This window comes from Sorex fumeus, unplaced genomic scaffold (genome assembly GCF_029834395.1).
Source record: "Sorex fumeus unplaced genomic scaffold, SorFum_2.1 ptg000122l, whole genome shotgun sequence".
Lineage (NCBI taxonomy): Eukaryota > Metazoa > Chordata > Mammalia > Eulipotyphla > Soricidae > Sorex > Sorex fumeus.
In genome coordinates this window covers 50,511,783-50,524,021 of record NW_026606179.1, presented here as the reverse complement: position 1 = coordinate 50,524,021, position 12,239 = coordinate 50,511,783, and the positions used below count along the sequence as shown (strand labels likewise).

General features: G+C 55.8%; 2 protein-coding genes across 2 annotated transcripts in view; both read right to left on the bottom strand.

The window, feature by feature from the left end:
• Nucleotides 1-7,657, bottom strand: part of CDH1 (cadherin 1) — a 94,483-nt gene extending 86,826 nt beyond the window's left edge. Inside the window, exon 1 of the mRNA XM_056136134.1 lies at nucleotides 7,637-7,657. Coding sequence (XP_055992109.1) covers nucleotides 7,637-7,657 — 21 coding nt within the window. The remainder of the gene's footprint in view (nucleotides 1-7,636) is intronic.
• A 2,956-nt stretch (nucleotides 7,658-10,613) lies between these two features.
• CDH3 (cadherin 3) overlaps nucleotides 10,614-12,239 on the bottom strand; it is a 35,448-nt gene continuing 33,822 nt past the window's right edge. Inside the window, 1 exon segment of the mRNA XM_056136133.1 lies at nucleotides 10,614-10,969. Within this exon segment, the coding sequence (XP_055992108.1) occupies nucleotides 10,760-10,969 (210 nt within the window). The 3' untranslated portion in view covers nucleotides 10,614-10,759.

The following is a 12,239-nucleotide window of genomic DNA, read 5'->3' as shown; positions in this document are numbered from 1 at the left end:
AAGAACCTCGGAGAGGCTGGAGGAAAGGCAAAGTGGTTTGAGGACCAAGGGAGGAGCCATTGACTCCCGTTCCTGGAAATGTGGAGAAAGGATTCAGAGAAGGGCTCAGATTTCAGATCAGTGATCTCTGGGCCGTGAGCTGAGGCTGGACAGGGCAAAAGGCTGGGGTGGCCGCTGGTGATGGCAGCCCAGGAGCAGAGCTCAGAGCCTTGCCTGGCCAGGACACGCCACAGCAGACAAGGTGTGCGTATGTGCGTGTGTGCGTGCGTGCGTGCGTGCGTGTGTGTGTGTGTGTGTGTGTGTGGAGCAGCGCACACTGAGGGCAGCCAAGAAAAGCCTGAGTCCAGCAGCCCAAGTCCAGGGGCCTGTGGGGGTTTGTTCCTGATGGGAGGGAACGGACAGGGTGGGAATTAGGATCAACTCCCTGAGAGAGGGCAGCTGGAGTCAGGGTTCAGAGGTCGCACATACCTGCCACTGGCCCTTCAGCCAACAGGTCTGACCAAGGTCTGGAACCAAGGGACCAAGGTCTGGAATGGTCCAGTTCTAGAAAGGTCACAGCGGGTGGCAGGGATGGGATGGTCATCCCCTGCCAGTAAAACTCAAACCCAAAGGTGATGCCTTGTGGCCTGTGAGGGCGGCATTCTACCTGCTCTGGTCCAGTCTGCAGAGCACCAGGATATGCGGGGACTGAGGGCCGGAACTGGACGCTGTCCTTGACTCAGGGCAAACAGAATCATTAGGGGCAATTATGAGCCAGGAGGAAAAGTAGGGTGACTTGATATAACTGGTTTTCCCTTTAAGGACATATAAAATCAGCATTGAGGGGGCTGGAGAGTTAGCACAGCGGGTAGGGTGTTTGCCTTGCACGCAGCCGACCCGGGTTCGATTCCCAGCATCCCATATGGTTCCCCGAGCACTGCCAGGAGTAACTCCTGAGTGCAGAGTCAGGAGTAACTCCTGTGCATCGCTGGGTGTGACCCAAAAAGCAAAAAAAAGAAAAAAAATCAGCTTTGAGTGTTTTTCTTGGAGGGGCTGGAGCCATAGGACAGCGGGGAGGTTGTTTGCCTCGCTCGGAGCTGACCTGGGTTCCATTCCCGACATCCCATTTGTTCCTTCTGAGCACCGCCAGGAGTAATTCCTGAGTGCACAGCCAGGAGCAACCCCTGTGCATTGCTGGTGTGACCCAAAAAGCCAAAAATGAAAAATAAAATTTCTTCTGAAGTGGGGAGATACGATTTTTTTTGTTTTGTTTTTTGCTTTTTGGGTCATACCCGGTGATGCACGGGGATTACTCACCAGGTCGGCCGCGTGCAAGGCAAACGCCCTACCCACTGTGCTATTGCTCCAACCCCTGCCTCAAATCTTTAGTAGCACTGAAGATCCTTACCCTTCTGCTCCAGACAATGAAATTATACTGGATTTCTGTCTTTTGGTGGTGATGGTTGGGGTTGGGGGGCACACCCAGCAATGCTCAGGGGTTACTCCTGGCAGGGACCATATGGGATTTTGGGAACTGAACCAAGGTCAGCCATGTGCAAGGCAAGCACCCCTACCCACTGCACTACCTCTCTGGCCCCAAACACCCAACCCAAGACAGAGAAGGAGGAAGATGCACTTATCACCACTCCTGCCTAGTTCTCATTGGCCTCTAGTGGATTCCTACTAGTTGATTCCTGGGGTCCCGATGGGTGCTCTTTGTTGTTTGTTTTACACACAGCAGTGCTCAGGGGCTAATACAGGGTTGGTGCTCAGGGTCACTCTGGACAGTGCTTGGGGGACCATGCAGTGCTGGGATAAGATCCAGCCCTTTGTGGGCATAGAATAGAGGACAGAGTACCTTGCGTACAATGGAGCTGGGTTTAATCACTGACATACTATATGGTCCCTCAAACCCACCAGGAGTGAGCCCTGAGCTGAGCCAGGAGTGAGCCCTGAGCACTGATGAGCATGGACCCCACTGAAAAGAATTCAGCTTCTTGTGTGTGAAAATCTGTACTCCAGGCAGCAAGCAAGGAGGGCGATTGCCTTGCACGTGGTCAACCTGGGTCCATCCCCAACACCCCATGGACCCAGGGAGTGATCCCGGAGTGCAGAGCCAGGAGGAAGCCCTGAGCATGGCTGGGCATGGCTCCAACAATCCCCTCACCACCAACAAGTAAATAAGCAAAAGCCTGCGCTCAGCCTGCCATCTCTCCCTGGCCCTGCGGGACCCCAAGCCCTGGGTTTGGTGACCCAGGAGGGTCCCCGATGATGTCCTCCTCCTCCTGCTCTAAGTGACTTCTCCTTTGGAAAGCACCTCGCTTCCAGGAGTTGGGGAATAGGAATCAAGGCCGGAGCATCCTCGTGGTAGGCAACCCCCGCTTCTCCTCCCCTGCTTTCTTTCTTCCTCTCAGGACGGGGCTACTTCCCTTTCTCACCTCCTGGGAACGCAGATCTGTGGGCAGTGGGGAGTTGGCACCCACGCCCCTCCCTTTCTGGGTCTGCTGGTCTCAGCCGCAAGGCCCTTCCTCTGGAACCTGCCCACGGGCGTCTCCAAACTGGGCAGGGAGACAGTCCAGAGATAGCACACGACTGACCCAAGTTCCATCCCTGTCATCCCACACGGTCCCTGAGGGAGCAGGAGTGAGACCTGAACACAGCTGGGTGTGGCCCCCAAACTGAAATAAATAAATTGATGTAGGAGAGGATTTAGGAAGTCAGACACTGCGCCAGGCACCCTAAGACAGAACAAGGCTAGAGGTGGACATGGGGAGAAATCTGGACGCATCTATTTGAACCGTACAATACATATTTTTTCACCTTCTGAGTCTTGTATGCGAATCTTTCATATAATCCTCAAAAACCCAGCAGCTCAGGAAACATTCATTTTCACACCAGCAATAATGATGAAAATTATGATCCTTATTAGTACCACCGAGCCACATCCCACATACATTTAAAAAGTAAACTGAGGCGCTGGAGCAATAGCACAGCGGGTAGGGCGTTTGCCTGGCACGCGTCCGACCCGGGTTCGATTCCCAGCATCCCATATGGTCCCCCGAGCACCGCCAGGAGTAACTCCTGAGTGCAGAGCCAGGAGGAACCCCTGAGCGTTGCTGGGTGTGATCCAAAAAGTAAACTGAAAGAAAACTGCACCTCCTTCCCACAGGATGCAGGCCCTGGATCGGATCCCTGTAGTCACAGACAGACAGACAGGCAACCCTTCGACTCTTCAGCACAGCCCCCCCGCCCCCCCATTTTAGTGATCCCCACCCTGGGACTGGTGAGCAGTCGGCCTTTCCATCAGCAGAGAAGATGCTGTGGGCAGCGCTGTCCTGGAGATTTTCCCTAGCAAATTGTTGTTGCTTTTATATTTTTAAATTTTTATTTATTTATATTTTTTTGCTTTTTGGGTCACACCTGGTGATGCTCAGGGGTTACTCCTGGCTTTGCACTCAGGGATTACTCCTGGCAGTGCTCACGGGACCATATGGGATGCTGGGAATCGAACCTGGGTCGGCCGCATGCAAGGCAAACGCCCTACCTGCTATGCTATCACTCCAGCCCCTGTTGTTGCTTTTAGATCCCACTCTGGTGGTGCTCAGGAGTTACTCCCAGTTTAGTGCTCAAGTGTCATGATCCCTGCAGTGCTCAGGTACCATGAAGTGCCAAGAAGCAAACCTGGACTTCCTGTGGGCAAAGATGTTCTCAGTCAGGGCACTAACTCCCCAGCTCTTAGCGAATTCAAGTGAAAATTCAAAAAAACTCATTTTCCTTCTCCCCTCTCCCCCCTCCCCTGTTATCTTTGTTTTGGGCCACCCCGGGCAGTGCTCAGGGCTTACTCCTGGCTCTGCATTCAGGGATCACTCCTGGTGGGGCTCTGTGGACCCGGGGATTGAACCCAGGTGAACTGCTTTTAAGGCAAGTGCCCTACCCACTTTGCAATCTCTCCACCCCTTTGGGGGACATTAAACATATTATTTTTTCTTTTATTCAGGCACTGTGATTTACATGGTCGTTTACAATGGATTTTTGGGCTTTTTTTTTTTTTACTGAAAAGGTAGCAAGCATGCTCTCTACCCTTCATCCCCTTTCTGGCCCTAGGGAAGATGCCTTGGAGGTCTTGATTTGGGAATCAGGCATCCTCCTCCTTGGTTAGCCATTGGGAAAGATTCCAGCAGCTCCCCGGTACTAAGCCTAAGGGCTCTTACCAGCTCTTGTCTCTTTTAAGACATCAAAGATGAAAGTCATTGTCCATCAGGAATTTTGCTCATAAAGCTAGGAGTTATGCCAGAGGGACCATTCTAGAGTAGCAATTTGGTCACACCCTCTCCTTGCTGAGCACATGCTGCTCCTCCAGATCTTCCTCAGCCCCACAAGCTCCTCCTGCACAGCCCTCAGGGCTGGGCTTGTGTATCACCTCTTCTGGGAAGCCCTCCCTGACTGCACTCTGGTTAGGCTGGAACCCTTGCTTGTTTCCTCCCTTTAGAGCTGGGTGTGGAGAAGGGGCCGGGGCTATCCCCTTCTTGGGGCCTTCCCAGGGGTAGGGACTCAGGAAAGGCTCCCAAAACCTTCACTGAGTATTCTAGCAGTTTCCTTCTGTATCTCTCTGGTGCTCATGCTGAGGGGAGCCAGGGAGGCAAACCCAGAGAGAACAGACGTTTCAGATGGGGGAAACTGAGGCACGCAGGCATCCCACCAGGCTCCCCAGCCCCAGCCCTTTCTTTCCTGCCTGTTAATCATAATAAGCCCTGGGGCTGGAGAGAGCCACCTTGCACGCAGCAAGCAGGGTTCAATCCCTGGCATCCCATATGAGCACCACCCCTCCAGGCTCCATCTCCACGCACACCCCTCACACCCCAGGAGCCCCTGGATGCTGGGCCAGAACTGGAGAGACCCTGAAACTGGAAAGAGGTGATCCCGCTAGCCAGTGGGGCCTCACAACCGAGTCCTGCCGCCAGCCTGCTCCAGGCTGCTTCCCCCTGCAAAGCTCCCTGCTGCCGTTGGCTCCAAGTCTATCTCAGGGGTCCGGCCCCTCACTGCACACCCCCTCACCGCCACACTCCACACGTCACCTCCCACACTGCTCCCTGGTCTTGCCCCTCTGAACTCGTTCCCTGGGCATTTTTTGTTTGTTTGTTTTTGTTTGGAGGCCAGACCCGGCAGTGCTCAGGGCGTACTCCTGGCTCTGTGCTCAGGGATCACTCCTTGCGGTGCATGGGAGACCAAATGTGGTGCCGGGATAGAACAGGGATGGTTGAGTGTTGTTTGTGTTGTAGGGGTCACACCTGAGGATACTCAGGGGACCAAGCAGTGTTGGGGACTGAATCAGGGTCTTCCACATACCAGCCTGTTGAGCTGTCCTAAAATTCTAAGACATGACTTTTCTCCTTTCAGTTCCTTTCCCAACTTCTGCCTGTTCTTCAGGGTCAACTCAAAGGGTTTTCTCCTCCAGGTAGCTTTCCTAGATTTCTCCAGCTGCTAAGTTGCCCTCACCCACTGTTCCCTGAAATATAGGCAGCTTGAGCCATTCAGAGCAGAGTTTAATTCTTCTTTTACTGTCTGAATGGAAACTGTCCCCAATGAGTGTTTGAAAGCGCGTAGGAGGAGGAAAAGTATTAGCACCAACTTTTTTTTTTTTTTTTTTTGGTTTTTGGGTTTCACCCAGTGATGCTCAGGGGTTACTTCTGGTTCTGCACTTAGGTATTACTCCTGGCAGTGCTCGGGGGACCCTATGGGATGCTGGGAATCGAATCCGGGTTGGTCGTGTGCAAGGCAAACACCCTACCTGCTGTGCTATCACTCCAGCTCCAACTCTCTTTTCTTCTTTTTTTTTATTTTTGTTTTTAAGTCACACCTGGGAATGCCCAGGGATTATTCCTGTCTCCATACTCAAAAATTACTCCTGGCATTGCTTGGGGGACCATATTTGATCTACGGATCAAACCTGGGTCTGCCATGTGCCACCGAACATCCTATCTCCTGTACTATCGCTCCAGCCCTTCTCTCTCTCTCTCTGATTTGGAGCCACACCCAGCAGAGTTCAGAAGCTACTCCCAATTCAGTGCTCTGGGGTCACACCTGGAGGTGCCTCAGGGACCGTGCGTGTAGTACTGGGGACAAGACCCAGGACTTCTGCATACAAAGCCTGTGCTTAGCCCTTCCAGCTGTCTCCAGCTCACCGGGATCACTCGTGCCAGGGCTCAGGAGACCCTACGGGGGCCAGACAGAAATCCCGATACAGTCTTCCCCTTGCCAGGCAAGCGCCCAAGTGCTGTACTATCACTCCAGCCCCTTTAATCTTTCTTTGTTTGGGGGTCACACCCAGTATGCTCAGGGCTTATTCCTGGTTCTGTGCTCAGGGATCAATCTGGCGGGGGGAAAAAAATCAAACAATTTTGGGTCAGAGGAGCTGCTTCCCGGATCATGGAGAGGCAAGAGCATGTCTCTCGGCCGCTCACACACAAACCCTTTAGCACTTGTGAGGGACAAAGGCAGAGGACTTGGACAAAGGCACCTGGAAAAGGGACTTGCTTTCCTCTGGGGGAACCCCCTGATCTTCTAGCCAGCAGCACCTGCCTAACCCAGCGCCAGCTGCCCTGCTACCCTCCCGCCTCAGTTTACTGCTCTGTGCAATGGGCTGGGGAGGTTACAGGCAGCGTTGGGTGAGCAGACACCAGGCCGGGTCCCCCTTCTCTCTGCAGGACTCTGCCCACTCACCCTCTTCCTGGGCGTTGGCTTCCGCCCTTGCTGGGGAAGCCCACCAGGCCCCTCCTGAGACATTTGGGGAGCACCTGGCGGGTGTCTGTGTGTGTGTGTGTGGGGGGGGATTCGAGTGAAGAAAGCAAGGGGGCAACTAGGGAGGGGAAGTCCTGCCTTGAGGGGTCACGGGCACTGCAGCGGGTGGATGAGCACTGTGGGAGGAGCCAGGGAAACCTCAGGGACAGTACCCAGAGAGAGGGGAGCACCCTCTGGGCTCAGGGAAAGGTGTCCCTGCCTGGAGAGATCCCCACCTGGGCTGACAGTGCTCCCCCAAACTCAGCACTTGTGGCTCCAGGCTGCACCCCGGAGCTCTCCCGGGGGGTCTGGGGGAGATGGACCTGGGAGACACGAAGGTTGCTGCGTTATAGCCCCAGACTTGGGGCTCCTCTCTGCCCCCGCCCCCCCCCCCCCAGCACTCCTGCGGCCAGCGCTGGACCCGACAGCTGACAGGCCCGGACAGGCCCGTCCCTCCCCAGCCGACACCAAGCAGGTTCCACGGCTCCTGCCTGGTGCTGCGTCAGGCCTTTTCCCAGGGGCGCTGGGACCCGCCCTGCTCTGAGCTCAGCCCGGGAGGGGTGGGGACCCCCCCATCCCACTGGCTGCACCCCTGACCACACAGGGTGCCCGACTACTGCTCCCCAAACCCTGCCGCCTGCTCACAGCGCTGCTACAGCCGCAGGCCTCAGAGCCCAGCCTACAGGATGGTGCCCCCACTCGCCCGAGGGTCTGCATAGCTCTGCCCCTGGCTGCAGAGTGTGACACGGAAGGCAAGTGAGCAGGGTCCCCAGAGGGAGCATCTGCAGAGGGCGGGGCTCCTTCGTGTGCAGAGTGGCCGAGTCGGGGCTCCCCTGCCCAAGAGTCGGGCCCAGGTGGGCGTCCAGAGTCCTGACCGCACCCTGGCCGAGGCTGAGACCATGGTGAAGGGAAGCGGGGCTGGGTGGGGTCAGAAGGGCAAGGGAGCCCCTCACCTGCGCCCCTCACCCCCTTTGCCTTCAGTCAATCAAACCACGCTGACTTCTATCTTGTGGGGCTTGGGATTCCTTTGGGGGCCGGGGAGTTTGGACCACACTCAGTGGTGCTTGGGAATTGCTCCTGGCGGGGACGTGGTCCATGGTAGATTGTGGGTATGAGGTCCCCAGCTCCCTGGTGTCCAGACAAAGGAATAACACCTGGCCTTTCCCTGCCCTCCTCCTCCTCCTCCTCCTCCTCCTCTTCCTCCTCCTCTTCTTCTCTCTCTTTCCTCCCTCCCTTCCAATTTTTGGGGCCCCATTCGGGGATGTTAAGGAGCTATTCCTGGCTCTATGTTTAGGACTGACCCCTGCCGGTGCTCAGGGGACCGTCTACGGAACAGAAAGTGCTCCATGAATCACTGCCGACTTTTTTTTTTTTTAATTTTTGGGTCACACCTGGCATACACAGGGGTTACTCATGCACTCAGGAATTACTCCTGGCTGTGCTCAGGGGACCATATGGGATGCTGGGAATCAAACCTGGGTCGGCCTCGTGCAAGGCAGACGCCCTACCCACTGTGCTATCACTCCAGCGCCTCCAGTTTCTAAATTCTTATCAGTAAAGAGGTTGGAGAGCCCGGCAAGCTACCGAGAGTATTCGATATGCCAAACACAGTAACAACAAAGTCTCCAATGGAGACGTTACTGGGCCCGCTCGAGCAAATCGACGATCAAAAAGAGGTCGTGCTTGGGCAGCCCACACTCAGATTCCCAAAGAGTCACTTCCTGTATATGTGCCCTAGTGTTCCTGACCTCCATTTCCTTTGAAAAGGGGAACTTAAAAACCCAGTCTGTGGGCTGGGATAGTGGCTACTGTTGCTGTCTGGCCCCTCCCAGCATCTAAGGGCCCAGGATAGCTCCTGACACTCAGTGGGGTCCCCCTAATCTGCCTCCTCCTGGGCGCCTCCTCTCACCAGGCTGTGGCTGAGGGAACAGCGCCCTCTGCTGGGCAGCAAAGGACGAGCATTTAGGGACCATCACATCCCTCATATCCTTGCATTCTGCCAGGGATGTTAGGAGACAATTTTTGGTTCTGCTCTCAGGAGTCAGTGTTGGCAGGGCGGGGGAGTTTGCACCACACTCAGAGGTTCTCAGGAGTCACTCCTGGCGATGCTCAGGATCAAACCGAAATGGACCACATACCTAGTAGGTGCTGTGTCCACTGCACAATCTCTGTGCCTCAGGATTTTTGGCTTCTGAGTTGGGCTTTGAAGCCCGAGTTCCTTGTAGCACCAACCCAAGCACCCTGGGTAGCCCTGATCCTACCCAGACCCCGGCCCCAGCCTGCTCCCCAATGGGAAGGGAAGGGGGGTTGGGCACAGATGCTTCGGGGAGTTTATTAATTTATTTACTACTTACTGGTTTTGTAGCTACACCCAACTGTGTTCAGGGATCACGCCTGGCGGGGGCGCTCAAGAGACCACATGTGGAACCCAGGTCAGTCGCAGCATAAGGTAAGTTCTGTAACCACTGTGTACCCTCCCCCTCTCCCCCTCATCCCCCTCCAGCACCCCCCTCCGTCCCTTCAAGGAGTTGAAAACTCTGAGGAGCAAAATGCTGGATTAGTGTCCACAGAGGGGTGGCCACACTCACACAGGGAGCAGGACAGGAGGCACAGGTCCTGCACAGGAGGTTGCAAGCTGTTCTCCCCAGGGACAACAGCGGGACACTTACCAGCTTAAGACAGAACTCAGGCCCACGGTGACGCACTCTGTGGAGGGCTCACTTCCGGTTAGTGTCCACTCTGAGGGAGGCACTGGTGACCCACAGCTACGAATATTTTGGCTAACTCTAGGTCCTGACAGCTAAAGCTTAAGACTCTGGGGTTGCATGGAAAGAGGGCCCGGAACGAGAACAGTGGTCCCCCACATTCCCAGCTCAGAAACTGGGCTCCTCCATGAATCATGGCTGGGAGCTGCCTGTCTCCTTAGAGCCGTCCCTTCCCTCCCCGAGTGAATGGCTCAGGCTGCTGCTCAGGCTGCTCAGTCACTGCCCTTTTTATGGGCTGGGGTTGGAGGTGACCTCAAGAGTCCAGGGCCTGATCCCTGCCACCACCCGGTCCCCTGAGCACCACCAGCACCCACCCTCTGTACCAAGTAGCCCCTAAATAAAACAAATGAAGAAGCTTCCCTGTTGGTCCATGAAAAATCGGATGCAAGGATTGGGCTGCAGCCTTGCTAGGAAGTAGTGGAACTGGGCTGCCCTCTGTGACACCCTGCCTTCCGGGACAGACCAGGCCTCACACCCGGGCTCAGACCCAACCCTGAGCGGGTCTCTCTGGGTGCAGGAACCGGGCAGGGATGCTGAGGTGACCCAGGGGCAGAGCACAAGCTGAGTGTGTGCACGAGTGGGTTGCCTCCCCCCACTAGGTGCGACCCTGTGAAAAACCCTCCACAATGGCCCTTTTCCAAGTGTGGGGGTGGGGTGGGGTTGATCTGTGGCTCAAAGCTCCAGAAGTCAGGCGGCTGCTGTACAAGAACAGTTCATAGCCCGGCATCTCTGGGAAAAGTTTCTTTAATAGAAAAAAACTCCTAGAACATTTACACGATTGTCATCACCCTTCATCTATCTACAGCTTGGTGGGGGAAATAAAAAATAAAGGGCAGGCTAGATGCGCTGGCACCAGGGCCTGGGGGACAATGCTCGCCGGTGCCAAGGAGGACCCCGGGGTCTGGCTTGAACCCACCTCTAAGTTTCTGAAAACCGCGTTAAAAAAAAAAAAAAATCAAACAGAGATGAGAGGCCTTCCCCTCGGGAGGCAGGTGCGTCCACTCAGAAAGCCAGGTGGACCCAGGACTCCGGCGAGGCCCTGGGGAGGTTTTGGGGGCAGCCTCGGGAGGTGGGGGTGTGTCCTGCCGAGCTGGCACTGAGGGGCGCAGTCCCCTCCATCAGACAGGCTCAGAATCCAGCCCCGGGACGCCGGGCTCTGGCCTCCCCCCTCTGACTTGCTCGGTTGACGGGGCCATTTCTCAACAAGCGCGAGTCCTCGGCTGAGCCGGGCCGGGGGCCTAGTCGTCCTGGCCGCCCCCGTACATGTCGGCCAGCTTGCGGAAGCGGCTGCCCCACTCGTTCAGGTAGTCGTAGTCCTGGTCCTGGTCCGAGGCGGACGACGTGAGGGAGCTGAGGGAGGCCGCGTCAGAGCCGCTGCCCTCGTAGTCGAAGACCAGCAGGGAGTCGTAGGGGGGCGCCGTGGGGTCCGTGTTGGCCGCCTTCAGGTTCTGAGGGGACAGGGCGGGGGTGAGATGGCCAGGAGTGGGAGGGAGGGGGTGTGCAGGTGAGCCCGCCCCCCGCCCCCCGCGCAGGTCTGCGAGGCTGAGAGGAACCAGGCCTACACGGTGGGCCAGAAGGGGATGGGAGGTGCTGACCACCCCCTCCGTCCTACAGCGGAGAAGTCAAGGGCAACTCTTTGTTTTGGGGGCCACACCCAACGGTGCTCAGGGCTTACCCTGGCTCTGCACTCAGGGATTGATTCCAGAGGGCTGGGGGACCATCTGGGATTAGACCTGGGGTCGCCTATGGGCAAGGCAAGCGCCCTACCCACTGTACTATCGCTCTGGCCCCCTCAAGTGTAACTTTGTTTTGTTTCGTTTGGGTCATACCCAGCAATACTCAGGGATTACTCCTGGCTCTGCACTCAGGAATTACTCCTGGTGGTGCTTGGGGGACCATATGGGATGCTGGTGATTGAACCCAGGTCGACTGTGTTCAAGGCAAACACTCTCCTTATTATGTACTTCTGCTTCAGTCTCTCAAGTGTCATTTTTTTTTCTCTTTTTGGGTCACACCTGGAGATGCATAGGGGTTACTCCTGGCTCTGCACTCAGGAATTACCCCTGGCAGTGCTCAGGGGACCGTATGGGATGCTGGGAATTGAACCCGGGTTGGCCGCGTGCAAGGCAAACGCCCTCCCCGCTGTGCTCCAGCTCCCCTGGGCCTACTCTTAAGCCCTCTGCAAATGTGGGGATGGTTTTATCTTTGGTTTGGGGCCATACCCAGCCGTTTTCAGGGGCTATTTCTGGGCCTTGTGCTTGGGGGGAACCATTTGATGCTGGGACTCAAACCCAGGCCCCCTGCAGGCAAAGTGTGTGCTCTAGCCTGCTATTCCATCTCAGGGTTTTGGGTTTTTTTGCTCGAGCGGGCCCAGTAACGTCTCCATTGGAGACTTTGTTGTTACTGTGTTTGGCATATCGAATACGTCACGGGGAGCTTGCCAGGCTTTGCCATGCGGGCGAGGTACTCTCGGTAGCTTGCCGGGCTCTCCGAGAGGGGCGGAGGAATCGAACTCGGGTCGGCCATGTTGGCTGCGTGCAAGGCAAACGCCCTACTGCTGGGTTTTTTAATTTTATTTTTTATTTTTTATTTTTGGGCCACATCCAGTGATGCTCAGGGTTTACTCCTGGCTCTGCACTCAGGAATCATTCCTGATGGTGCTTGATATGGGATGCTGGGGACCAAAGCATGTAAGGCAAAAGCCCTACCCGCTGTACT